This window comes from Dermacentor variabilis, chromosome 8 (genome assembly GCF_050947875.1).
Source record: "Dermacentor variabilis isolate Ectoservices chromosome 8, ASM5094787v1, whole genome shotgun sequence".
Lineage (NCBI taxonomy): Eukaryota > Metazoa > Arthropoda > Arachnida > Ixodida > Ixodidae > Dermacentor > Dermacentor variabilis.
Window position 1 is genome coordinate 123049540 of NC_134575.1, and position 20793 is coordinate 123070332.

Sequence of the window (20793 nt, forward strand, 5' to 3'; positions counted from 1 at the left end):
TGCAATTTTTATAAAACATTCGTAAAGCATTGTGCAGCACAAAACGGTTTTCTTCTTTTTTTGTGTGTGAGGTAATTACAATTATGCCACCAAACACACCCACACTCCAAGGACGCCAATGATGAGACAGATTGTTTTGGCTTTGATTTCAGGGCTAAGCACTAGCCAACGCATGTCTATGGCTGCGTGGTTGCCACTGGACGGGCGCATCCTGCTAAATTTGGCAACTTAATTCAAAATTAGTGTTTTGGCGCAGGTTGGCACAGCTCGGTCATTTGCCGCAAGTTGGCACAATTGGCGCAGCCCTTCCATCCCTGAAACATGTATGTCAGGTGTAGTATCCCATTTACAGTGAACATACGAAAGGAAGTCCCTTTTCTTCTTTGATAGAATGCACAACCCGAGATGACAACAAGAATGCTTGTGAAATTAAGCCTTGAATTAGGACCAGATGGCTTTGGTTGAACAAGCACTATTATTACAAGTATTTTGTGGTTTTATGATGGTATTTCGTCACCTGAGATATTTACTGCATTCTTAATAACTAGAACACACAGCAAAGCTCAATTATTATCATTTCTGAATAGTGTGGTGTGATGCTGCTTCAGCAGTTCCTCTTGCTCATTTCCATCACTCGAGTTGCTTTAATGTATCACCTTGTTTTGCTAAGCATAAAAGATAACAACCAAGAAACAAGCACGTGGATCAATAATGAACATTGAATGAAGGATGACGAACATTTTCAAAAAGGCAAACCAGCATTGTCATCTCACAATACAAGAGCTACCTTAGTTAAGAACAAGCAATGCACTCTATCAATGTACTCCACAGTCATGTCCACTGTAGAGAATGCAACTAGCAATGTGCCATATTATACCATTGTTTCTCCATGACAAAAGAATACAACACAACAGGCATTGCATAGCATAAAGTAAATTGTGTAAGCTATACATATAATACTCCATATAGTATCTAAATGCGCCACTTGGCTTATAATGCTATTGTGCTCCCCCGTTTATTTTACCCACACAGATGCATTGTTGCACGGTATAAACAGTAAGCAAAGCACAGCTAATTTGTGCGGTTCATGAAGAAAAAACATGCTCCAAGGCCATTTTAGTGTTTAGGAACTCTGCAATCAGAGGCTTGCACAAGTGCCATTCTGAAAGAACGTTTCTGAGAAATAGAAATTAGCATTGTCACATCCTCCAGTCAGTTGTACTGCCACCATGAAACTTAACCCAAACACGAGAGCGAGTGGTTTACATGACCACCTGCGTCCTGAAGTAGCAATGGCTCGAATTTCAACGAGAGTGCAGCTGGGAATGTGATACCTGTCAACAGTATGTGCAACAAGTTTCGCTCCACTGATCTAGATTCAGGCGGTGGGTGCGCATCCCCACATAATGGCAAGCTGCTCCACTTGTGGCACTCTGGCAGGCACTGTCTACGCCATTCAGATTGAACACATAGACTAAACTACATGGCCTCCCATTTCAAGCAGGAAGCAGTGTACGTATATGTCCGGATATCTCGTCACCTGCCTTTGTGTTGTCACAGCTATTGGGCTCACCTTGGCCAAGCGCCCACGCAGCCTCCGGCAAATGCGACTCCGAAATGAGGATGTGCGCCCGCCACCTGTCTCTGGGTCAGCGGAGCAACCATCAACAGGTATCGCCTACATGGCTACACTTTTGTCTCGATTGCAGCCAGCGCCCCTGCGCAGCACTGACGGTCACGTGGGTCGCTCGTTCCTGTTTGGGTTAAGTTAAATGGTGGCAGTAGTAACAATACCATTGTGTACAGTATATCATTGCAAGGCTCAGTCAAAATATGGCTTCATACAAATGTGACAGGAGAAATATGACACATCTGTGGTAACAGGGCTCTGGTATTCTAGTTGAAGCAGTGAAAGAATTGATTGATTGATTGATTGATTGATTCCTTATTGGTTTATCACATATACATGTGATGCAAGGCAAAGGGAAAAGTTATTCAAGGATGGCTTCCATACTGCATCCATACTGGCAAAGACAGCAGCAGAGGCACACATATTTTGTTCACATGGTCGCACACTTTCACAAAACCATCATATTAAAAAAAATTGTCATACACTCTGACAAAACCTTAAAATTAAACTTATCACCAATTACTGACTGTCCTACATAGGGCATCATGTGTTAACATACGTCACTTCTCAGTATCGAATGCCAGCACAATATTTAATAATGTACGTGTAGTAATAGTGCCATTAAAACAATATAATTAAATACAAATCATAAACAGCTCCAGAGGTCAATGTTAGGCTAGAAAGAATGTGTACAAGTCAGATATTCTTACTTCGCAAATATTTATGTTTTTCATTAGTCATTTAGTAGACATGGATGTTTGCTGTGAAGCATTTGCCGACCGTAGCCAGTGCAACAATACGAAACATTCCACATTTCTTATGAAAGAACATACATCAAAGATCCAGAGATCCAGCTCAAAAACTAATTCCTCATAAATATCAGCATCAATGGTAATAATTTAGTGGCACCACTAAATTCTCTTGAGGCATGCAACACAATTCATATGAGTTAATGATATCAAAAGAAGATTAGATGCTATTAGTGTGAGCATTTAAATATCAAAAACAATTAAGGTGCACATTTCCTATACACAATCATAAATATTGAACTGTGAAACACATAGTGATGACTAAATTCTAGTCTCACCTAAATACTTTATTGTTGCAAAGGAACATCCAAGAAGACAATGAGCAAGCTCGAACAGAATATAGCAAAATAAAATCTCAAACAAGTAGTACAAGTCCTAGAATTTAGAGACAAGAAAAAGATGAAACTTAAAAAGATCATACACCAAATAATAACATAGAAAGAACTAGTCACATGCGCTGGAAAACTTGCTAAGCCGTTAAAAGAACTAATACCCCAAGTTGTAGATACCTTGTATAGCAGGAGTGTAAATATATTATTTTTCAATACGAGTGACAGACACGCAAGTAGCAGAAGAGGAAAACAAGGGTGTTATCAACAATTAACTTGTCTGGCTAGCATTAAGGCACAACTCTTTGTGCACAGCCTTCGATGAATGGAAGAATAAAGAAGTGCAAAGTTGACAAGGACAGAAAAACAGGCCCATACACACATACTTCTTTGCCTGTTTTCTGTCTTTTTAACCCCCTGCTGTACTAGCATTGCTACATGAACATACCAAATGTGCATTCCGAGTTTGTGATGCCTTCACGTAAAGGAACACTACATGAACATAGTTTCATTAAACAGACATAATCTCATCAAAACAATGCCCATAACCTTCATTCAGCCAGTCTCAGCTAAATTCTAATGTGATGAGACCTCATTAAATACTCCTGGAATATCCTCTGAAGAGACTTTGCAGTGCAGTTTATGACACCACAAAGTCACATTTGTCCTCTTTTATGCACAAGAATGTAAACATGCTCGTGCAGCTTATTGCACATATATGTATGGCAGTATTCAATGTGAGCCGGATGTTAGAGCTCAATGTCAAATGGGCTGAAAACTGCACTGCACGGTGGCACAGACATACGAAAAATTGGTTTAATAAATACAAGTAATTGAGACAGCCTTTAGTTCAATACTTTATATGTCGCTGCTGCCATGCAGTCTTGAAATTCTAAAGACCACGGGCACCGTGATGCATCTCATTTGGAATGCGACTGCACAGTCCCAACTCCAACTGTTTATTCCTCGAGGTGCACCTAGGCTGCTAGTTACTTACCTTGCATGATTCCAAGTTCTCATGATGCCTATTCAGGTTAGCAACCCATCTAATACTGATGTAATTGCAGTGTGCAGTTGCTCAAGTGACTGCTCAAGTGGTCATCCTGCACAAAGAATGTCAACCAGTGTAGAGAAGAAGTTACTTGACGGTATGTGTGTCCAGGTGTAACTTGAAGTTGCTCTTGTGCAAAAAGCTCCAAAAGCAGTACTAATGGCAGCAAAGCGAATTCCCGCCTGTGTGGTTGCACTTGTGTGGGATGAGAGCACGCAGCCTGGTGGTTGCATAGTCACAACTCTCTCGACAACTGAGGCACTTCTGCTGCAACTACTGCTTCTTGACTGTTGCCGGGCAGCGATGACGTCCTCCTGTGACAAGACTTAAAAGAAACGTAACCAGATCAGCCACCTGCTCACTACATTGTTTACAATCGAGGTGTTCAAAAACTACAATTTTCAAATTTACTCAAACACAAATATTCTATAGAAACGACCTCGAAACATTGAATCAAACAGCAAATATTTCCAATTCTAAACACAGTTAAATATAAAAATTTTGGTGGAATCTGTTAACTAACAAAAGGCTCAGTTATGTTATTTGATCAATATAATGCCATTGTCAAATGGATTCCAGCTGAACTGAAGCTTGTAAGCTAGAAACAAAGGAAAGCTGGTCGTTTATAAAGCACCACGACAATGACAGTAATTAAAGAAATAGCATATGTCCAAATGCCTGTGGTACAGAGTAGTTCTTGCTGAAGGAGCCATGTGCAATACACTAATATGCCACTTTAGCATACTGAATCATGCTTAAGTTCAAAGGAACTTAAACATAGCAAAACATACAAAATGATGTCACTGAAACAGCACATTTGTAGGCTGTCTAAGGTGTGACGTGCTTATTTATTGACTGTTTACTATTGCACATAAGTTAGCCCTTTAATGTGTTTACACAAAAAGAGCTGTGTTAGCAAAACAACCACAGGTCTATTGCAGCACTCAATAGTCTTCACTTGCATCAGCATTTCTTCCTGTAAACTGCAAAAACTAGTTTGTCCCTTATAGTATTCAAAAAGATTGTACAATATTGAATAGGAAGGGCTATTCGAATGGTATTAAAAATTTTGTATGTTATCACACCCTTATGCACCACATTATAAGAGTTCACACTATACCAACGTCAGGCCATTATTCATTTATGACAAATAGGGGAAATTAACAGTGGCATGGCCAAGGAAAAGTTGTTTGCTAGAAGCGTGCATAGTTACAGTAAATCAATGTATTTTTCTTTGGTGGCATGACCTAAATAGAGACCATGACAGAGCAATATTTAGCTCTCTCTGCAGAGTCAACTTCTGGTACACTACTGTTAGTCATTCAATTTGCTTCCCTTTGATAACTGTTACGAGTGATCTTCCTTAGGTATGAGTTTTATTGTCCTTAGATTATTTCATTCTTTGTAAATAAACATTATTCCTTTACTTTTCATACCACAGCCTGTCGAACATTTTTCTTGCAGGGGGATGTGGGTTTGAAATGTCGACATTTGAACCTAAATGCCAATTTTAACAAAATTCAGCAGGAGGTTTTGTCTTCTTATCAGTAGAACATGTACTAAATTTGATGACCGTATCAAAAAAAGAAAAAAAGTTATGCATTTCCCACTGAGCAAATTGAACCACTGACCTGCTGTTTGGACCAGCCTCAGCAACGACATTGGAATTCGTGGTCAATTTAGACAGCTGGCGGCACACTCGCCTTTCCAGCGAGCGCTGGAGCAACACCATAAAAATAGCTAGACTATTTATCTTACATTTATCTATTTAAAAGGCGTGTAAACAATTTTCTGTGTATGCAAAGAAGGACAATGACCCATATCTATTGTTGCTCCCTAACCCGTCGTGGTGGCGCAGTGGCTTTGGTGTTGCACTGTTGCAATTTCACAACATTCCAAGAGTGTATGTTGTGTGACCAGATTGTGAGTGGGATCAAGAACGTGCCCATGCAAACATCTATGGATTTGAACTTCGAATTGGTGAAGGTCACTGTCATTAGAGCTGTTGAGTGTGTGGCTGAGTTTACTGAATAGTAAAAGGTGGCATTATTTTTTTTACCAAAGCCAACCAACTAACAAATTCAGTTCCATCACATTGACCTATCGCAATGAATTCCATCAATGCACATCAACTCACATCAATGGTAGTTTTTACACTCTAGTATATTACTTCATCTTAAACAACTAGGTTTTGCACATAGAATGAATGTGGCCCTCAACTTACGAGGGATGTTCCGAAAGTAAGTTCCATCATTTATTTTCACACAGAAATATTATTGCAAAAGAAAAAGAAAAGTAAACTGCACCATGGCATCACCTTTCACTATTTTTCCACATAGTCGTCACCAACACTGAGACATCTGTCGTAGCGCGCAATCAGTTTGAAGAAACCACACTGGCGAAACTAGGTGCCCTGTGATGCAAGGAATAGTTGCGCAGCCTGCTCCACCTCAGCATTGTTTTGGAAGTGATGTCCCAAGAGCGCGGCTTTCAATGCAGGAAACAGGTGCCGATTCATACTGGATAACAGCACACACTTCCATTGGCGACCACGTTACCAAAGCACAAGTCTGTCTACCATCGTGATTTGCACTTGAATGACCTCAGGCACGCCGGTCTGCTAATACTCTCTCTTCTTCGGCACTCTGTGCATGTGTCATTCCTCCTCCGCTAACGCTCATTCTGTCGTTGAACCAGCAACAGCCGTGGATTCCTATGGGGATTGTTTGTTTCACCTGGTGTACCATATTTTCTTAAAAAAAAAAAAAAGATTACGAAACTTACTTTTGGAACGTACCTCGTATATGCACTATGTAAAATACTCGATCGAATTAAAACTTCAAAGCTACATGTTTTACTAACCTATCTTTCCTCCTGTCAAGGTGCTTTAGACAGCGTTCGACAGCTCACAGTATCACACTTTGTCAGATTTCATATATGTTTGTAAAATTCCAGCAGAACCCATCTCGTGATGACCGTTGACATAATCGTGATTAGCATTCAAGCAATGTATTAACTTATTGTCCTGCGGAATACATTCATTTAGAAACTGTAGTGGTCATTGGGAATTTTTATAACTTCGACTATGTGTAACACTGTGGGCTGTGGCTATACACACTGTCCCTGGGATACGCCCATTTCGCTATAACACTTGCTCGCTAGGGTCAGCCATGACCATGGTGCAATGACGACAGTGGAGTCATGATGGTGCAATGATGTCGATGGAATGGCGAAGGCAGTATGATGATCACAGCATGATGAAAAAGACGATTCTGAAATGGTGATGGTATAATGACGATAGTGTGAAGATGACAGCATGAGGACAATAGGATGACGACAATGGTGTGACTACTATATGACAAGGACGGTAGGATGAGAATCAGACGAAACTGGAATGACGATGATGGAACAACCATGACAGCATCATGTTGTTGGTATGGCAACAAATGTATGACAAGAGTATGACAACGCACTGGTGCAATGACAATGCACAAAAATGGTGCATTATCACGACTGAATGATGACATGATCACAATAAGACGAATAAAGAATGACGGCGATGCAACAATGAAGGCGGTATACTATGAACGCATGACAACGATTGAATTAAATTTCTGAAATGATGACAATGGTACAAGAAGAGCGTGATGACGGCTGCACAACAACAATGGCATAACAAGAATCAGATGACAAAGCTGGTATGTTAGTGATGAAATGACCACGACAACATCATGACCATGAGCACATCCCTAGTGGCTTAAGCTGGACAATTTTCTTTTTACATCACCCTGCTTCATACAGAAGTGTATGCAAGAGAGTGGCTTCATGGCAAAATTGGTATTTAAACTGCTTAAGCTATCTGAGATGATCTGGAGAAAGCATTGCTGTTATCGTAAGAACTTTCTTGTGGCCATCAAATATATTCGATGGGAAAGTTTTTCTTTTTCTGAAGCTAGTAAACATCTTCAGCCACTGGGTCGGTGTACGAGGCTAGATAGTTCAACTTAAGCTGCCTCAAGTAGGCAAAGAACGCTTCTTGCATAAAAACCTTTATCAATTTTCCTCGAAAACCAAACTGTCATTTACCGCTCTAGCTCTGGCCAGGCATCCGCCACTCCTTCAAATGGAGGTCTCCAAGGTTAACCATTATCACTGTATGCGCTGTGCAAAGGTGTGCAGTCAACTATATCAATCGCTACATGAAGTGTACCACAGGAATGGAACACCAGGTTTTGCTAAGCTGGGGAAGAACCTACGTCAGCTACACTGGCCACAGCATCAATCAGCAAATGAGGGAACATGTGAACAGTTTAAAGCAGTATTTCTCAAACTGTGGATCGTGACTTCCAAATGGGTCATTAGCCTTTTTCTGTGGGTCATGGAAGTTCCAACTATCACCATCCCCAATGACGTCAATGCTTCTTTTACCAAACTTTGACATCAAGCTTTAAACTATCCACTTCCTTCTTCACACTAGTTTGTTTATTGGTGCTAGACGAGAAAATTTTGCGAGGGAGGTAGCCGAGGATATGCTATCACACTCAAAGTTTGGGCCTCAAGGGCTAAACTACATCTACTACTAAACATTCAGAAGGCTTATAAAGGTGGGGGTTCAGGTAGGTTTGGTACTACTAAAAGGGGTGACATACCAGAAAAGTTTACGAAACACTGGTTTAAAGGAAGATGTAAGTATGCATTGTTCTGCACACTGCCGATCTTGCATCTAGGAACTGCAATTATCTGATGTGAGGATCCTGGGCAGAACCAAAGATGAACCTGTGAACAATATCAAATTGAAATCTGTAGGAAGGTAAGTGTTAGCTAAAACTTAATTTATACAATGTGAAAATGACATTGCTAAGCAACTGCCATCGACGACTCTTCTCCAGCTCTTTGCTGCTTCTTGATGTTGTGTGTTTGCACAGTATTTGTAGCAAGATGTGGTTCCGAATAATCAGTTGCAGGTGTAGCATCTGTTTTTCTACTCTCTTCTTTCGCTGTTTCTTTTCTCCCATTTCCTCATTGTTTGAGCTTCAAAAACTATGCTGCATAGCTCACCATCATGTCTCTTACTATGAAATTACATTACTACTAGGCTTTTGTACCTCCCTTTCCTGCAGAGTTTGTCGACACAGTGTACAGATGAGAGGTGGTTGTCATTTCTGTGACCAACCACTTGAACCTAATAGCCAAGGCACATGAGGCACTCAGCATTATCTCCAGCTGGGCACATCATACAAAAATGACTATCAATGCAGAGAAGTCATGCACTTTGTGCTTTCCCAATGGTCATGCCAATACGTCTACCTATTTTTTTTTTAATGGCGTTACCTTGAAATGCTGATAAAAAATAAACAACATTGGCAGTATTTTTTACTCGAACTTGACCTTTGCTTTATAACTAAACAACCTCCAGACAGATTCAAAAATTATTTCCTTCTGTTATTTATATCCACCTTTAATATCATTGCATCAACCGTGTAGTGGCGAACATGTTCGACCTCCAAGTTTACTTCAAAACACCTCCATAAAGTGCATGGTTCTGGTGCATTCAGGTGCATTCTGTACAATGCAAGTGGAATGCACCTAGTTCTGAGTCAAGCAGCTGCCCACTCATCTCTTTTGTCCTGCCATGTTTTCATCCTCAGCTTTTAACTGAGACCGTGTACCAAATAGCATAGCAGCGGTTTTGTTATATTGCATGTTATCTTAGAAAAAGCTAGGTGCCTCCTTTCAAACTGAACACATACATGGGTTGTTAACAGTACTGACACGTGTACTTCTTTATCTTCTTCAATTGACCGCATTTCCCCGTCTAACAAATGTTACCGCTCAGCGTGGGACGCGCCCTCACGTATCAAAAGTTTCTCAAATGTTATCGATGTTTCTGCCTGTTTTTTGTTGTCGTTGAAGTATGTGTAATCTTGATTGCATGTGCGATGAGAATTGTGCAGAATTTTCTGGAAGACACACGGGCACCAGTGATTACTATGGAACCTTCAATGACCCATGTATAAAAGTCAATGCACTTCACCGACAGATCAAATTTTCGCCGATCACCGACTGTGTTCACAGCTATCGCCGTTCTTCGAATGTAGCCTGTTTTTGAGGGTCACCAGGTTCACCCAATAAAACACTAGTGTAGCCATTCCCAGTTTTGCTGCTTTCTTCACCGTCACTACTTCGTGACATCTGGTGGAGGTGCAGGGGATCGATCCCAGTACCTCTCGCAGAACAGAAAGCAAAGAACAGACGCCGACAAAGAAATCCACACTGACGCCAGTAGCCTAGGCCTCAGTGCCGTCCTAGTCCAGAGGAAAGACGGATTTGAACGAGTGATAGCTTATGCTAGCCAGTCGCTGTCAAAAGCGGAAGGCAATTATTCTACGAACAAAAAGAAATGCTTTGCCATCATTTGGGCTACAGCGAAATTCCGCCCTTACCTATATGGCAGTTCATATTTAAAACAGCGCAAATAACACCGATGATGCCGACTGCCTATCACATGCCCCCATTGACCTGCCGCTGCAAGACGAGGATGACGACGCCTTCCTTGGAATAATAAGCATGGAAGGCGTTGCTAAACAGCAACAAGGAGACACGGATCTAAAAAAGCCTCATCAAGTATTTGGAAGGGAACACCAATGTTGTCCCTAGGCCATGTAAGCAAGGATTGTCTTTGTTTTTGTTTCAAAACAACCTACTCATAAAGAACTCACCAGTCTGTGCCAACTACCTCTTTGTTGCAGAAGTGATAGTTGGGCGAATTGGTAAGTATTCATGGTGAAATTTGTAGCGCGCACAATAGACAAGGACGCAAAGAAGGTGGATGCACAAGCACTTTTTTGCAGATGCCTCTTCCTGGAATGGCACAAAATAGTGGACACGACAACAGAGTTCCTCTGGAACATGGTGAGACCGTTCCGGTGCAGTGTCAAGAAGGCACCTCCTACAAAAGGAAGAGTGGAATGGCTTGGGGAATATTTTATTCCAGAAGCAGACAAGATTCTCAAGCTTGGGCCAAAGTTCCTATTGGAACCGACGCTATGCCCACCCACAATGCTGGCAGCATCGAGAGCAGTCTCCTGATTGGTTCCTGAGGAAGAATGTGCAAGCGTGAATCCCAACTGGCTCAACCAAGTAGCAGGGGACTTGGCTTCTAGAGGGTTGCGTGTTCTTACGGCCAATAAAGAAGGATGTTTTGTTGTCCTACCTGATAGCATGTTTGGTCAAAATGCCTGTGAAGCTATCAATAACAATTTCAAGAATACATATGTTCAGCCCGCTAAAAAAAAAACAGCACGCTAATGGATTACTTCGGTCGCTCAATTTAGAAAGCCTTCGCCTCAGTCAAGAAGGCAAAGGGCCTACATATTGAAGTGTTTTTTTCATGCAAGACGCACAAACTTGGAGAGCCATTCAGAGGCACTGTCACTGAAAGAAACACGTGGCAGCAGCAGGCAGCATCTTTTATCAGAAAACAGCTTTCCATGTTAAGAATCTCCGACCCATAAGCAATCTGTAATTCTGAGCCGATTGTTCAATATTTGAGGGACGATAGAACAAAGGGATGTGGCACCTTCAGCATTGACATACACAATTTATTTTACTCAATTCCACACACAGTTGATAAAAAGTGTAAAAATGCATATTTGCAAACATAACGACAAAGTTAAATCTATAAATGCTAGTGGAATACCTGTGGAAATTTTTACCTTTCCTTTACCTTAATTCTACTTTTGTCGGTTGAAATGGACACAATGTATGTGCAAAAATCAGGCACATGCATAGGCTCATAGGTAACGCCTATACCAAGAAACATTTTTTTCAGCTTGTGTGGACAGAAATATTCACAGTGCATTAGAAAGTTTGGCAAAAAATTTACTGATTTGTTGATGATTTTTTGGTTATTTTCTATGGCGCAAGATCACGTAGTGGTAAATGTACTACAAGTGTTTTATGATTGTGGCCTGGGCCTCAAGTTTACACATGAGATAGCCAAAAAAACAAACTACAGTTTCTAGATTTGTCTTTGCGATTGCCACCCGACCACACATGCTGTATGTACTGCCCTAGATTGATAAAGCCCATACTACAGTACAAATCAGGACATTCTGTACAAATCAGGACATTCAAAGATTGCAAAATGTGGAATAGCAGTACCGTGTCTCTGGTAAAATCTTGTTGCCATGAAATGAAAGAAAGCTTTGCTAAGCAGGTAACAAGGCTAGCTTTAGTGGCATTAGCAAGGATTCTTCAATGGGTTAGCGACGCACGTCGACGTCAAACAAAAGATGTGGGATGACAAGCTTCCGTATGTTAGCTTTGCTTACAACAAGGCAGTGCACAAAACAACACAGATCCTGCTGTTCAAGCTGGTTTACAGAAGGACCCCAACGATGAGTCTAGATGCCATGCTGCCACATGTAATCGACAAAGAAAATGTTGACATCGCCGCTCATCTCCAATGCACTGAAGAAGCACGACAGATCGCCCACCTGCGCATCAAGAACCAGCAAAGGACCAACAACCGGCACTACAATCTTCGATGGCGCTACATGGAATACCAGCCTGGCAACCATGTTTGTGCTTAGACTCTGTTGACTGTATGCCGACGAGGACTGAGCGGGAAGTTTTACGCCGCTATTTCGGACCCTATAAAATCATCCAATGCATTGGTGCACTCAACTATGAGGTCGTGCCAGACTGCATTTCGCTATCATAGCGGTGCTGCTCATGGCCTGAAATAGTCCATGTTGTGTGCCAACAAACTTTGGGACTGGCATGGCTGAACTTCAGACTTTCTTTTTTTTGGGCGGTGTTACTTTGGAGTTTATTTCTTTTTTGTTTTGTTACTTTTGTTTAATAAGTGTCCTTTTCTTTTGCGCTCTCCTGTTTTGTATGTAGCATCGGAACTATGCTTTCTGAGAGGGGGGCATTGACAAATGTACTTGTTTATCTTTTTTGGATGACCGCTTTTCACCATCTAACAAATGCTGCCGCTCAGCGCGGGCCATGCCTGCAGGTATCGAAGTTTCTCAAATGCTATCGATGGTTGTGCCCACTGTCCATTGTCACCGATGCTTGTGTAATCTGATTGCATGTGGGATGCGAATTGTGCAGAATTTTCTGGAAGACACACGGGCACGAGCGATTACTCTGGCACTTTTGATGACCCATGTGTTAAAGCCGATGCGCTTGACCCCCATATCAGATTTTCAACGATCGCCGACTGTATTCGTCGCTATCTCCGTTCTTTGAATGTAGCCCGTTTTTGAGGGCACAGGTTCGCCCAATAAAGTGCTACTTTCGCATCCCTAGTCTTGCTATCGTCACTATGCATGACAGTATTTAAGTGCCTTAGTTCATATTGCGCAGTTTACCCAACGAGTGCATGGAACTTAAAAAATGCAATGCAGGAGAAAATTTGTATTTGGTCGAGGGGTAAATAGGTAAAGCATCACAAATGCACACAGCACTACGAAGCCCAGTGAATGCACAAGTTCTGACCCCTAGTACAACTGTACATGGCACATAATTTTTTAGATAACTTTTATTAAGGTAAATGCACATGAAAAGGGAAGCAGTCTGTCTACAGCAGCTTGACAAAGTTAGTACCTAAGAAACCTGTATGCTGCCCTAAAAGCATCATACCTTTTTCAACTGGAAGCATGCAAATTATTTTTTTTCTTTAACTCGTCTGAACCCATTAACCACACAGAAAGCTCTACACGGATTTGAACCATTATATTGACTGCAGAGCTGAACACGAATTGGAAAGCATGAATCTGAACCAAAACTGAACCCAAAAAGATTTCTGCTCCACACTTTGGTTTAGGCTACGTTGCACCAAGACAGTCATGGCCTTTCTGTGCAACTCGTAGCTTATAATCGTTCTGTCCAGGAAGCTTACAGGCAGACTTGGTAGCCGGCCAGTGATCAGTGGATATGAAAGCAGCCATCAGTGAGCTTGATCTCAACCCCAATCACCTTAATGACTGCCGGTGCAAATGTACTAGAAGCAAGTGTCCAGCTACTTGCCGCCTGGCACCCCTATGTCCAGCAGTGAATTTATGTGGCAACCACATTTTGCTACATTTAAGCACTGCTGTTTCGTGGGAAGTAGGCAACACTGAATATGGTTTGGCACCAAGAAAATGGATTTCTCTTTTCAGTACATGAATGTCATGCAAAAGGACAAGGAATTACTTCACCTATATTCTGGATAGTGCTAACTTTGTTCAAGACTACTACTGTTGCAATATCGCGAGCATGTATTATGTTTGAAAACTTCAGTGACGCACTGCATAAAGTTAGATATTCAGTTTAGTGTAGCACAAGAAAATTGAGCAGCTCCAAAAAATAAGGAGTTCCAATGATAATTTCATAGGTGCAATAGTAATGCACTAATTCTGACACAGCCATATATGATAAGAGCTCTTATCACTGAAATGAGAAATAAACAGCCAAACATGAAACAAGGTCAACAGAAGTGAATTTAAAGACATTTCACTTGCTACTGTTCAGCTTATGATCGACAAGAAGATATGTAAATACAGCTTCCTTTGTGCACTGCGGTAGATGATAAATTGCTGATGAATATTTGCATATAACAAGTGCAGTCAATGGGTGTGTTAAATTCATCCCCACAGCACCAATGAACTTCTCTTTAAGCATTCAACACAAGAAAAGATAAGTGACACTAAAGAAAGTTACATGGTATTATTACAAGCATTATATTATCAACAAGAATTAACAATGCACATTCACAAGACAGTCACTTAAGTAGTACACTGAAAATGAGTTATCAAAGTGATTTCTTAATGCCCAGTTAATTAGAGACCTCTTTTGGAGCATTCAACGCAATAAAAATATTGACGAGGGTAGCTTACACGGTATTATTGCAAGCATTAAAAGCGGATGGATAGAGCATGTTATACTAGAAATATTAGAATAATTTTGTCATGCTCTTTTTCTTGAAGAAGCATTATTAAAACTTCTGTATAGGCACTGAGTTCAACTTTTTCTGGTTGTTCTAAATGTACTGCGATTTGTTATGGATCAAAAGAATACCTGTGGCTACAACCATTGTTTAGTCATCATCCGAGTGTAAAAAAATTTACATACCAAAAACTCATATTTTAAGCCTTTCTTTATATAAACGTCCAGTGGCAACACATTTTACATAGTTCAGTAGATGCCACAAAGATTTAGGAACAATTTGCGCAAAATAAAATCTATTATGAAAATTCAGTGGTGGCAGAGAAAACTTTCCTTTTGGAAGCGAAAGTAGTGTTTTTGAGAAAAAATTGATATGAAGTTTTAGTCTCTTCCAAGTTCGCCTAAAAGGCTGCTGATCTGCAGTCTGCGAGATTATTTCCTTTGTATTGCCTTCTAATACTTTTTATTTCACTCATCCCAATCTTCCTCCGTATATTCTTTTTTTGCTTTCTGCAGAGGTGGTTTAGAAGTCAGCCTTTCTTAAAGGGCCCCTGAAACGGTTCGGACAAATTTTGTAGATGCACATGGTACAGCCAAAGTTAGTCATTCGCACCACAATTTGTGTGAAGCGTTTCATATTAAGAGAGCTACGGATGATTACAAGTTACCCTCCTCTATAGTCATACATTTTCTCCTCAACTTGTTTGCCGAGTGATCGGGGCTAAGCTCCGCCTTCACTGGCTCTGCGTCCGGATGGCACGTCGTGTTGTCGACTTCCAGTTATCTAGGAGCGAGCATGCGAACCCTCTTCAAGCTCTCCGTCAGCTGCTTGGCAGTCGACCCCAAGCGAGATCTATCAAAGCAGCATGGGTTGCGAGCATTCTGTCGAAGCGCCGAACGTGTCTGGTATTCCGGTAACCACAGGCGAGCTGGGCGTTTCGATGGATGGGTGGAGGCATAAACTCAAGCTGATGAAGGAACTTCAGTGCAGACATAAGTGAGCGGCCTGATCGGTCTCCACGGTCCAGCCACCTGTTAGCGCAGAGCTCAATCAGCCAAAAAAAGCACTAATATTGCTCTAACCAAGTGTAAAACATTTTAACATTAAAAAAAAAAAACAATGTGTTAACGATTACACTCCTGGGAAAAATTTACACCAGCAGCAAAGAAGAGTGCATTTCGTTAATGCTACTGTGTGTGGTTGAGCTCTGTGCTACTAGGTGGCTGCACTGTGCACACCATACGCATTTGCACTTCTGCTCATCCCGTTGAACGGCACGGTCAAACGGCCAGGCCCTGTCCCCTTGCTCTTGCGTTTACTGAAATACTGGACTCACAAAACGCTATTGTGGTAGTAATCCTCCGGTGTAAAGTGACGGCCGCAAACGCGCAAATCCTGGCGGCGATCGGATAGCGACAGTTTGATGCGCTGCAGCCAGTCCGCTCGTCTGCTGCCTTGCAGAGGGACACTATGTCGCAGCTTGATATATTGCCAGTCGCTATGCTTGCAGCCCACAACACAAGAATGTCAAATCATGGTGCTCACAAAAAGAATGAGACCAACTCTGACCGCAGAGCTCTCGTCAGAATGGAGCATGTTATAACACAAGCGAATGATGCTTGCTGTGTGCCGGAAGTGTTTAAGTGTAGTGAGAAATTGTTCTTGTGCATTCTCTTTCTGTTACTTTCTTATTATAGAAACAAATTAACTAACATTCCAACTATTACGAAAAGCATTTGTTCACCATAAAGTTGGAAAAATTATTGATGACGTGCCCTGGGCAGCCAATCGGATAGCTCGCCCTACTAACGTCATTAGGGTAAATGACGTCAAATGGGCAGGGGTGGCTTAAAATTTAGCCGAGCAGTGTGCTGCAATCGGCAGTGATGTACATTTTAAAACTCTTATAATAAATTACACGCTTTATGCGGAGCACTTAGCTGCGTCAATAATCAGAAGGACCTACTCTAATGACTCAGTACGTTTGTACAAGTTTGTCAATCATTTCAGGGTCCCCTTAAGAGATGGTTTACCTCGGAGGCTCTAATTACATGGCAATTCGGGAATCTGTTTTCTCTGCAACCACTGCTCCAAATTTGATGAGGCTTGTTGAATTCAAAACAAAACGTTAAAAGCTAGTGACTGCTGGATGCCAATTTTTTATTTAGGTCGTCCATTTTTCTGTAACAGTTGTCGGAAACTGAAAATTTTCAGAAAACGAAGCTAGCAAACTTACAACTGTAACTCAGCAATGCAAAATGGTATCACAGTTCTGTTAATTGCAACCAACAGGACATCGTCAGTGGACAAAACTTATGTATGAAACATGGCTCTTAAATACACCGCTAATATTTGAGTGAAACTTTTGCAATACCCCTGTAAACATTGTAACAAATTCACTTATGATATATTAATATCAAATTTATTTCCCTTGGACGTTCAACGGATGATGTTTACAGAACTGCGATACTTGTTCTTGGAGCAGAGTTACGAATTTGTAAACTTCGTGCTTCTATTTTTCAAGCATATTGATGTTCGGGAATATTTGCAGAATAATTCAGGCACTAAATCAAAGTACCGCTTCCAACAGTCACTGGGATTTTACTTTCTCTTTCAAATGCAACCCATTTCATTAAAATCGGCCAAGGGATTACTTCAGAAAAGCATTTTATTTTTTCGCGTATCTGGGTAGGCGGCATCGCAGTTGGCCCCAGCTGAAGTTTCCTCTTAATATCCCGGCGTGGTCCATCCTGCTCAGCACAGCGTCGCAAAACACGCCTGGTGTAACACCAAGGATCTCAAGGACTTTCATTCTGGCGTTGTTTCCACCAGTGCAGTAACTAAATGCATTATAAATGGAAGCTTTCACTATGCTACAGCAGATGCGGTTTTGGGGCACATAAACCAAGCCGAATGGTCCGCTCCTGGCACTCCTTGCAAGTCGCAACACGCATGAGGAACTCGTTCCCTAGGCTAATGTCTGTTGAGAGGATTCTGCATCCGCAATATCAAACGGGGAATCACGCGCAGCGCCTCCGAACTTTACAGCACTTGCACTCACCAGCGAGGGCTCGACACGTCGACGCTGCATTTACAGGTACTGGTTCCCGCAGGATTGGCGCTTCTTGCACGGTTTCATTGAAACGTGGGGTATTGCTACTGTAGCAGTACGTTTATGAAACAAACTACTGCTGGTAGTTCTACAGAAAGTGCGGAAATGTGCCGCGCACAAGCAACACCGACGAACTGACCACACGAACGCGGATGTACACAAATGTTCGCGCGGGCTCTATCGCGCATACTTTGACTCCTTTGGGGTGTATTCTGCACTAATGAAAACATTGAATTAACCACATACATCATGTTCCTAAATTACTGTACAAGTAAAGACTTTTGTACATTTATATAACAAGAATAATAAAGCAAACACCGCAGCGAATAGCCCGAACGCGTGTGAGTACGCGGGCTCACGGGAGAGGTGAGTGTTTGGCGCGATGTTTGAATACCTTCTGGTGCGCATCTGAGGGCCACATTGTGAAAAAAATTTGCGAAGTTTATAATATACATATCCTGCTATTAAAGAGTGATGCTACAGTGTACTAGAATATGAATATAATGCTAGAACTCTTCTAGTACACTGTAGCGATGCTATGCACGCTACTGAATGCACCCCTGCCAAAATTGCTGGGATGGAGGGATGGATGCTATGAGCGTTCCTTTTGGAACAAGGGGGTGGGTTGCGCCACCAAGCTATAGTTGATATATTGCCCAATGTCCTATTAGGTCACTCTAGTCCTATATATGGTAAAAAAAAGAAAGAAGAGAGGGACAAGATCCCCGAAGAATTCCCATCACCAAACTTTCCGAACCCCTATCGGGAAGTTTGTTTTTGTACGCTTCCATTGTTTGTCGTTTCCACAATTTTCTTCCACCAATCTTCCAATCGCCTCTTACTAATCTCTATTGCGGATATGTTTACTTTCTCCCTGCGCTCGCTGAACCCAAGAGTTTAAAGGAGGCCAGAGGAGCCTAAATCGACCACTGGGCAGACATTTCCACAATAAAACATGCTCCATCGTTTCCTTAGCTTTACCGCAGCAAGCATGTGCTTCTTGTTCCTTCTTATATCTCTCTTTATAGGTGTGTGTTCTAAGGCGTCCTGACCACTCTTCGAAAAGTAATGAGCTTCCATTTGAATTATCATCATTTGTTTCTTTCCTGATTTAGTTTTTCCTCTTAAATAGTTACTATGGCAGGTTTCTTTCCCACTGCCACCACCCATGAGATTATTTCAGCCTCTCTGACTTTCCGCTTGACGCTCTTTGTTGCCGTGTTGCTCACCTTACAGGCCGCATGCTTGCTGGTAAGCTTCCTAATTCTTTTCCGCCACTGTAAATCAATCTTATTCCTGTACAAATATCTTAACACCTTCTCAGCCCATTTCATTTCTTCCATATTCCTTAGTTATTCTCCACAATCAATTTTATTTTGAGGTTCCCTCTCTTCAAAACTCGTCCAGACCGTATCACCCTGCCTAGCTTCATTTGTAGTCTTCCCGTGAGCGCCCAATGCGAGGCGTCCCACTGACCATTGGTTGCCACGGAGTCCTGATTGTACCCCTGACTTCAAGCAAACAACAGCATTTCCAAAACTAAGTGCTTGAACCGTTACACCTTTCCACATACCCCGGAGCACCTCGTAACTATTGTGTCCCCATAGCACTCTCTCTGTGCTTCATTATGGCTGCATTTCTGTTCCCCTTTACTGTTATTGCTTTTCCCTGTGTTTCCATATATCTATTGCCTTCGTTTATCCATATACCAAGGTATTTATATTCTCTTACCCGAGGTATTTCCTGACCGTGTATTGACATTGCCTCTCCACTGTTTTCATTGAATATCATAGCACATGATTATTTAACGCTAAATTTCATACCTAAATTCTCGCCTTCCTGTTCACAGATATTTGGCCAGAGGTTGCATGCGCTACGCTGTACATATGCGTCTTAATTTGCACCCAGCCACTTCCGGCAGGGATGCACTTCGTAGTGCGCATAGCTTCATCCTTAAAATAAGCCGACAGCATCTTACAGCCAAGCCGTTTATGGCTATATGGTTCCGTAGATTTTTCGTGCCCGTCAACAAATCTGCATGTGCAAAAAGTCAGCTCCCGAATTCGATGCAAAATCACCTCATTATATTCAAAACCTCATACTTCTTTCTCATCACTTGGATGTGCATTTTCAGTCGATTATTTATCAATACGCCCAATTTTCAAGATCAGTAGACTCTTAGTAGATAATTTTTTTTTACTTGCTTACGGAGGTGTGAGCCATTCATTGTCTTACGTGACGCACCAATTTTTCGTTGGGTAGGCAGAGTATGAAAGCAGCACGTAAATGCACGCAAAATTGCCGTTACTGGCCAGTCGAGGCACGTTGCGCGTATTCGCGGGCTTCTTTCACGCTAGGGAAACACTTTTGTGTAGCAGGCATTGAGGCAAAGCTGTATCGAGAGTTTTTCATGTGGCTCCACAATTTTCTCATTGATACTTCTAATCTAATTATAATATTTGAGAAGTCGACTAAATAATTAAGACTAATTATTTAATTAGGCGGAATGGAAAGAATAGTTTGAATATATCCAAGCGACGGCAAACAACATTACCATTGTTCTGTCCAGCTACGTGGCATTTGCATATTTTTAAACTCTGGCTAGAGTTTGCTGCGATCCCCTGTATTGGCTGGCGCTGACAACCTGTCTCGTGCGGCACGTTTCAAACGGAGCGAAGTGTGACACGACTGCCTCGCTAATCTGGAGGTTGCGAGAACCAGCGCGTGGGTGACGCGTGGGCACGATTCACAGCAGCTGCGGCAGACAAACCTCCCAGGTGATGCGCGCTAATCTGGCGCCATCTCGTAGCCATCGTCGACGCACTACGCGTTTCTTACGCTTTAGTCATACCCTCCACCTCTGCTTTCCGCCTCTTGGTTCCGCTGCACGCCTTTTCTTTTCGCGTCTTTCACCACCGCT

General features: G+C 41.9%; 1 protein-coding gene across 3 annotated transcripts in view; it reads right to left on the bottom strand.

Annotated features, from left to right (window-relative positions):
* LOC142590567 (uncharacterized) overlaps window positions 1-18165 on the bottom strand; it is a 48829-nt gene extending 30664 nt beyond the window's left edge. Inside the window, exons 1-2 of one of the 3 annotated variants that reach the window (XM_075702852.1) lie at window positions 17823-18165; window positions 3766-4133 (exon numbers count right to left, since the gene is read on the bottom strand). In XM_075702852.1, the coding sequence (XP_075558967.1) occupies window positions 3766-3772 (7 nt within the window). In that variant the 5' untranslated portion in view covers window positions 3773-4133; window positions 17823-18165. Of the gene's footprint in view, window positions 1-3765; window positions 4145-17822 lie in introns of all 3 variants that reach the window. The other 2 variants (XM_075702853.1, XM_075702854.1) reach the window with 2 other exon arrangements.
* Window positions 18166-20793: the final 2628 nt, after the last annotated feature.